The 8222-nt window shown below is 55.9% G+C and overlaps 1 protein-coding gene across 1 annotated transcript; it reads right to left on the bottom strand.

The window, feature by feature from the left end:
* Positions 1-1788: 1788 nt before the first annotated feature.
* TGME49_238980 (hypothetical protein) lies at positions 1789-6459 on the bottom strand (the record flags this gene model as incomplete). Its single annotated transcript, XM_002366509.1, has 2 exons — positions 1789-5501; positions 5688-6459. 2 exons carry the CDS (start codon positions 6457-6459, stop codon positions 1789-1791), a joined length of 4485 nt encoding a protein of 1494 aa, XP_002366550.1.
* Positions 6460-8222: the final 1763 nt, after the last annotated feature.

Raw genomic sequence — 8222 nt, 5'->3', positions numbered from 1 at the left:
AAAGACACTCAAGTTGCTGTTTTTTACATCGACGTGCCCCGATCACGACAGACATGAGCTCTCAGGACCACCAGACCCGCCCGAAGTCTTGTGTAGCGCGAGTCGCACCCCCCGTCCCCTTGAAGGAAAAAGGAATATACCTTGCATTTCCCCACTTCTTCTGCACACCTGTTCCTGCATTTCTCATTCCGTTGCTTCACGAAACCAACGAGAAGCTTCCCTGGAGTTGTTTCATCTGGCAGCTAGCCTTCCAGCAACTCCGCTTCTGGCTCTCGTCAGCGACAGGGAGAAACGCGGGCGGGAGTCAGTGTCTCGTCAGTGTCTGTGTTTCGGCAGACATGCAGGGACTTCGAGAAGTACGATGATGTAACTTCCAACCCAGAAAAAACTCACCGTTTGGTTGAAAGAAATCCACTTCTGCGAACTTTTTCTGCTTGGGTCATTTTTTGGACTTCTTTCAACACGAACTCGGAGCTCACTTTCGTCGGGGCTCCCGTGTCGACGCATCTCTCTCCTCGCTCCGCTCGTCTCCAGTGGTAGTCGCAGTATCTAGAGTTGAACTGTGATACACGTTCTGCGTGCTCCACGCCTCAGCCCTAAGCTACGGTTTCATGTCTAAAGAAAGATTCTGTTCCTTGTGCCGCGTGAGACCATCAAAGGAAGGTGGTTTACTCAGTCTAGAAATATTATCCTTAACAGCACGACTTCGCACGCTCGTGTTGCTTTGATACGTCAAGCTTTTGTACCCGGGAAGTTAACGTCTACCATGTATAACCGAGTAGCAACGTAGATGGTCAGATGGACCTAATCAGTCCTCGTACGGGTTTCTGGACCACCTTAACTGCTCAGTTTCCTCCAGGTTGAGAAGAAAGACAAACTGAGAGGACTTAAAGAACTGCGGCTCTCTCTTTGTGGAGCAGGTTCCCGCTGTTGCACGAACAGTGTCGCTGAAGCAGAGAAACCTTTTGCCAAAAGGACGGCAATACTGAGCGCTTCGAACGGTCGCAATTCTGTTGCTCTGCGGTGATGCCAGTGGTCACTAGAAGACATCACGAAAAACAAGGGTAGAGTCAGAACGCGTCGAAAGTGAAGAGGCTACTCCACCGGAGGACGAGAAAGCTTATGGTTGTTTCTTTGTGAGCTCAGCTGACAGAGCGCGAACCCGCGGGAAAAGGATTGTATTTGCAGGGTTACACTGCCATAAGCAGTGGCGTGGGTGGAACTCGCTTCGGTTTTGGATGGAATTCCGTTCTTTCAACACCGCCTCCTTCGGTAAAAAATACCATTCAAGCACTGTATAACTGCAGTTTCAAAAGGCCAACGTTGTGGATACAAACGTCGGGGAAGCGTGGTAAGGATCGCAGCTGCCCGAATAGCCATCGCTCGCCGATATCGAAACCAGAAACAGAGATGGCTCGAAGAAAAAAGCAGACAGCAAACACGGTCCAGGGGGAAATCCTCTCCTGCTTTGAAAAGTTGTTTTACCTTGAGGTACCTCAAGCCTCGACGCCCAACCGAATGTAAAGATGCTCCGAAAACGCCTCCTCTCCCTCATGGCATAGAATACTCGTTCCCGTGGCTCTGACAAAACACGCAGGGCCACGAAAAAACTGACCTTCAATATCTAAACCAGTATTCCAGGTTGTAGTCTATACTCCCCAGGAAGAAACTTTTAAACACTCGTGTCTCAGATCGGAGCATGGACGGGGGTCCTTGCAACAAGGAGTAAACCCTCCGTCGGAAGCGGAGTTCAAGAGAGCGCAAGCAGGTGCCTCGAGCCCAGAGCTTCTACCGCGGCGTCAGGTCCTCCTGCACCGAGACATCTTCCATCGCGAGGTCGTGAACTTCAAAAGACAACTCGTTTTCATGGGCTTCGCTTCCTTCGTCTTGCACCTCATCGTGTTTTTCAGACGGCTGCCTGAGTCGTCTTCGCAGCCCGCGCATGAGTTTCGCTCGCCACCCGCTGCGTGTGACGCTTCGCTGCTCTGGAGTGGCATCCGGTGTCGGATGTTTTTCTACACCTAGTGACAAGTGGAATTGCTGGTCCATGTCCTTCCCTCTCTCTTGTTCCCTTCGTTTCTGTCTCGCCGCCACCCAGTCTACGAGGCCTCGCCGCCACGCCGGTGGGGCGGAGCTGCCGCGGCAGTTACCTTCGCCGGCGCCTCCCCGGACGCCTGCGTCTTCTCGGCCGCTGGGCGCGTAGACCAGGGGGGCGTGGATCCGCTGTCGGCGCCACCCCTCCGGTGTGTCTGAGTAGTTCCGCAGCAAATTCCGCGCCTTCTGCTGTCGCCGCTTCTCCATCAGGGCTCGCTGCGCCTCGAGTCTCTTGGTGCTTCTCTGCAGGCGAACCAGCGAGACGAGAAAGGTGAGGACCAAGAATGCAAGGGATGTGGGATCAGAGACCGTGTCGGACGCGGCCTGAGTCGATTCGGGACCCAGGCGACCCGCGACGCTGTACAAAAGCGTGAAGAGAACCACAATAATCCCCACCGCCCCGTTGATCGGGCACAGCTGCCGGATCGTCAGGGCGTCGAACGCTTGATCCATGAGGTCTGCCTTTGCCGCGAGGAGCGCGGCTTTCACAGCCTTCGCTCGGCCGGAACGAAAGAGGGCGTTCCTCTGCCTTGTCAGGGCGCGTGCGCGTGTAACTGAGACCCGTTTCTTCGCGTCGCTATCGGCTCCATCTCCCAATTCTTCGGCCTCATCGTCCTCCGAGTCGGACGCCCCCGAGAGAGTCCCCCCGTGAGGCGACCCGTCTCGCCCCGCAAGGCCCGACGCGGGCTGCGCCTTCATGTGGCTCTCGGAGTGTAGCGGAGAGGCCGAAGGAGTCCGCGACGCTGAGGGGCGCCAGGAAGCCTTCGCGTTCTGTGGGGTGGCAGGGAGTGTCGTGTCAGCGGAGCAAGGAGGCGTTGCGTCCTTCAGAGCTCTCCGACCCGTCAACTCGTCGCCGTTCACATGCTTTCTCAGACCTCTTTCTAGAGCAACAATCCAAGCGCCCCAGCGGTTTTTGCGCCCCTCGTTTTCCGGAGAACCCAGCGTCTTCTCTGCCTGGCTGAGTCTCCCCCTGGCGGGGCCGTGACGGCCTTTCTGAGGGTCGAGGTTCGAGTCAGCCTCAGGCGAGGCCTTGTTGCCCGCAGCGTCTCGAGCGGGTTCGCTCTGGGACTTCGCTGGCGCCTCCAGAATCTTGTGTTTCTCTGTGCTCTCTTGGGTCTTAGGCGCTACAACGGGCTTTGCCTTGAGAGCCACTGCGGAATGTTTCAGTCGGTCACCGCGGCTACTTTGAACGAGCACCTTTTGATCCCCAGCACGCGAAGACAGCGGAAACCCCGCAGGCTCTGATTTGTTCCGGGCTGGAACCTGTCTCGCGCTCTTATGTCGACTCATGGAAGCTTCAAAAAGGTCCAAATCCACTGACACTCGACGGTCCCGAGACCGGATGCTCACGTGCAGAGGCAGTTCCTGTTTCGCAGTCTTGATATCGACCTGGTTGGGCTTCTTGTTCTTTTGTACGGGGGCTCGTGGCTTGCCGTTCTCTTCTGCACGCTCTTCGCCCTTAGATCCTCCCTTCTCCCCTCCTTCATGCATTCTCCGCTCAGAGGTCGCCTGCCTTGGCTGCGGCTCTCCCGAGAAGCCCATCGCCTGCTCGATCTGCGAATCTACGGGGCCTCGCTGGCCTCCTGCGTGGCCTCCACCCTCATGTTTCCTCCCCACCGTTTCCCGTGGAGCCGTTGCTTCGCCTTTTTTTCTCTCCGAAGCTACCGTTACTCGCTCTCGCTTCGTGTTCGCCTCGCGAGATGCCTGCGCTTGCCCGGTGTCTGTTCGAGCTCCCCCGGCGAGCGGCCGATTCTCGACGCGGAGCCGCGCGTCTGCGGCATGTCGATTCGGCCTTTTGATGCCAATCCTCGGGGATTTCTTCGCGGTTCTCGTCTTTGTTTTCACGGCCGCTGGCCGGATGAATGGCTGCTGCCTGAACCTTCGACGAGCTGCAGCGGATGCAGCGGCCGTGAGGGCCAACTGTCTCTTTCGGAAGTAGCCGGCTTGAATGCGGGCGAGACTTTTCCTGAACTGGCGCTGGCGGGATAGGCTGTTAAGGAAACTCACTACGCTTGAAACGCCGTAGAACACAAGCCCGAAGAACGTCGACCCCGCCAACTCTTCGCGCTGCATGCATAAGTCGTGGATATCCGACGAAAGCGAGGTTCCCCGGAAGTGGAAAGCCGGGAGAAGGAGGGAGGCGACGAGAAGGCTTGCGAGGCCCCGACGGAGACCCTTAACCTCTGGGTCGAAGATTTGCATTTGCTCAAGAAAGCTCCCGACATCTGCGTCGACTTCCGCGGCCGCCCGCTTCACTCCCATCTCCACGCGTGGTGTCGAGTCGTCTTCCACCTCAGACATGGACACCGAGGCCACAGGTGAACCCGCGATGTTCTCCGAGGGGGCAACCGAGGACTGTCTCGGCAGTTGGAGCACGTCGACGAAGATTTGCGGCGATTCGCCTTCACTGGACGGCTGCTCTGACGCCTTGCCGCTTTTCCCGCGTTCGCGGCGTGCCGTTTGACTCGCAGGGACGTCTGCTGTCGTCGCGTTTGTGTCTCTCTCTTCGTTCGTCTCTTGGCCTTCTTCCCGCTGCTGGCCAAGCACGCCGCCGCCCGGGCTGCGGCTGTCTCCCGGCGATTCCAACTCGGAGTCTTGCTTTGCCCGCAGGTCTTCCTGTGTCTCCCTACCTGTTCCGGCCTTTGCAAGTAAGACATTCGACCGGTGGAGCCTCATCCCAGCATTTGGCAAGGCGCTGCGTTCCTTCTCGGCCTGATTCACACCCTCTGTCGTCTGCGAGTCACCGGTCGCCTTCAGAGACTCCCAATCTTGCGGATCTGTCTCTTCCTCCGGTTTTCTGTTCGGGTCTCTTCCAAGAACGGGGTTGCTTCTCGGCTTGTCAGAACGAGTCCGTTCCAATAACTGAACGCTTTCATGTATCCTTTTCTGCTGAACCTTTCGCAGGGCCCCCTTCTCCAGCTGATCTACAGCCTGCGCAGCCTGCTCGGGCGGGGCGGCGGTCGGGGGCGGGGTGATCCCTGGGGTCTCAGCATGTTCGACAGAAGCCAGACTCACCGCATCTTCTGTCCCCTGTCTGTCCGCTTTTTTATTGTCCTCTCTCGGACTGTCTACCCCGAGCCTTGGTACCTCCTGGGCCGTCTCTGGCTGATCTACAGCCTGCGCAGTCTGCTCGAGCGGGGCGGCGGTCGGGGGCGGGGTGATCCCTGGGGTCTCAGCATGTGTGACACGGGCGCGGGTGGTCACTTTGCTCGAGTGCGAGATGCCGACGTCTGCATGGTCTCCCTTGACGTTGCTGTGCGCCTCATATGGGACCTTCATGAGCTTTTCTGTTTGGACGAACGGGGTCTCGCTGCGAGAGTCCTGAAGTGATTGGCCTCCGGCCTGACCTAACGCCGGGGAATTTGACTCTGCTTGCACTTCATTCGCATGAGTCGTGTCATCAAAGGCTGAGAAAAGCCCGGAAGAAAGCGAAAAGAAGAATCGAGCGGGAGAATGCGAAGTCTCTGTGTTAGGGACCGGATGGCTCCTCTGAGATTCGCCTTTCCTGTTCTCTGTCTCATCACTTGGGAGCTCCTGTGAGTCTGTCTCTTGCCCTTCTCTTCCTCCAGAATGTTGACTCCTTATTCGCTCACCACCGGCTTCATCGCCCGTCGCGTTCCGCTTCGTCGGAGACTCTTCTTCACCGTGGAAACTTGATTTCACTTCGTTTTTCTGAAGTTTTGCATCCTCCCTCTCGCCTAAGGGTCTGTGGTCTCCAGCAATCGCCTGCGTCAATGTACCCTTTTTTTCCGACGCCTCGCTGATGTCGATATCGTTCCCCTGCTCTTCGTCCTTTGTCGCAAACTCCAGCGACGATCTCTCTTCACGAGCGTTTCGAGAGCCACGGCCACTGTCAATTTGGAAAGGTCCACTGAGCAAGCTGTTGTCCGCCTTTTGCCTCTCAAGCAAGTGTTTCTTAGCCGGTTCTCCCCTCAATTCGTCTTCGTTCTTTTGGGGCGATAATATCTGTGAGTTTTGATCGCTCTCGAGTCGCTTGTCCAGTTCAGCAGTCTCCCTCAGAGGCGAGGCAGCTGCCACAGCGGTGAAACTCCAGGGACTGTCGGCCGCGGCCAGCTGCCACTTGGAATTACGAGCCAAGTTTGCCAGTCCGTTTCTCGAGTCGTTGTGCCCACCTCGGTTTAGATCAACATGGAGAGTACAGCCTGCCAAAATGATCGCGAAAAGCAGACAGGAAATGCAGTGAAGGGTCCGGCGTCGTCCCTGTGGAGACCGGTGCTCAACGAGCAGCAGACGCGTTTTTCCTTGGCACTGCTTGCTTTCCTGCTCCTCCCTCTCTCGCCTGGTAACACCAGCGAAACTCCGGGCACTCGCGCAGAGGCCATCATCTCGCCGTGGTTGCGGCATTGGGAGCTGCAGGGGGACGCAGAAAGAGAGACATGGCAGACGAAGAAAAAAGAGAGCAGATCCAAGAACACGACGGTTTCGAGAGGAAGGCCTTGTCAGGTTCCTACGCGCTCCCGTAGGACTGGGACAGCGGACAGCTTTGAGCGCGGTGTCTGTACCCGTTAGTCTGCAGCGTGTACAGGCAATTCATAAAAACACCGCCCGGGTTGTGTTGGTGGAGGCTCTTTGCTGCTCGCTCGGATTCAAGGAGAGAGCAAGGGCGGGTAGAAAAAAACTGGCAGGCGAGTGAAGGTGTGTACAAAGGACTCCTTAACTAAAACGGTGAAGGCCGTGAGGCACATGTTCTTAAGAGGATGCTGGAAAATGGGCAATGATGAGGGGTCGACAGGGAGGCAGGGAATTGTAGGCCCTGTCCGTGAAAACGGGTGCTGAGAGCAGAGAGCAAGATTCAAAAAAACAAGGAAGTCAGAGAAAAAGAGGTGTCAGTTACGGAGACCTGCGAGACGGCGAAGGCGCATATCAGGACAATCGATTCGGCGAGGACCTAGCCCGGAGGAGACATGAGAAAGCAGGGGCGAATCGTGCAGGCGAACCCAGTTGTTTCTTAGAAGAGACTTGTCCACTGGTTACGCGAAGTCAGAAAATTTCCAGTTTGTTGACAGGGGTTAGTTTTAAAAGACTTTCTCCGGGCAGGCGTCCACGCGAGCCTACTCGCTCGCCTGCGACGTATTCAAGCGCTTAACGTTGGGGAGAAAGCACGGGTGAAGAAAAAGAGGGGGAGGCGGCCTTCCTTAAACAGAAATTTCTTCTTGACTTGGGTGAAACATGGAGAAAACGAATCCGCGGGCCAGTTAAAAACATCAAATATCCAAGAGAAAAACGTGAACGCCTCGTGCCCACACTGGGCTGCTTCGTTGAGGCCGAGGTTCCGGGCGCGTTGTAGCGACCGCGAACGAGTCGCCTCTGAGGTGGACGGGTCTCGTTTTTGTGGGGCTTCAGGCGTTTTCGTCAGTGGTAAGGCGCGAACTTCAGCTCCGTTTCAGTCTTGAAGCCAGGATATTCTCTGTTCGATGTGTTTTTTACCGGGAAAAACTCGAGTGGGGGGGAGGCGCCTGCACGATTCTCGGGGTCTGCCCGCCTCAGCGTGCATGGCTACGTGTGGACGGGTTTTTACAGAAATCCCGTGGTACAACTTTCAAGAGTTCGAAAACAAAGGGAAGACTTTGGCAAAGCCGTTCTTTGTCAGGCTGTCCCCGCGGAGAAGTTCTTCTCTCCTGGCTCTCAAGCCCATGTTGTCTCAGGCTTACGAAACGCAGAGCTAGTAGAGGCAGAGATATCGAAAGAAACTGACATGCAGATTCAAGGTCCAGTCTGTTGCCAGAGCGTTGTTAAGAGGTTGAGTCAATTAGAGATAGAACCGCTTGAACACAATGGATTAAAATGCCGAAGATCATCAGGGCTTCAGGGACACACGATTACGGAGTGAGACTCTGCGTTCAGGACCACGATTCTTGTGTTTCCTTCTTTAACCGGTTGCCGTTGAGGCAAGTTGGAGCAGGTAACGTTAATTGAAGCAAAACTGTAGTTTATCGGGACTGGAGTCAGCTCAGCACAAAAAAAGATTGGTTCAACTACCGTTTCACCACCAAGTACCTTGTTTCTTCAACTTCGTGCTCACAGTCTTTTTCCTGCACATACATATTCTATTTCATTTACAGGAAAGAGTTGTCCCCAAGCCACCGGATCGTGGTGGCTATGTGAAT

This window comes from Toxoplasma gondii, chromosome VI (assembly GCF_000006565.2).
Source record: "Toxoplasma gondii ME49 chromosome VI, whole genome shotgun sequence".
Taxonomy (NCBI): Eukaryota; Apicomplexa; class Conoidasida; order Eucoccidiorida; family Sarcocystidae; genus Toxoplasma; species Toxoplasma gondii.
Note: the sequence above shows the minus strand (reverse complement) of the source record. Positions and strands in the feature narration are given on the sequence as shown.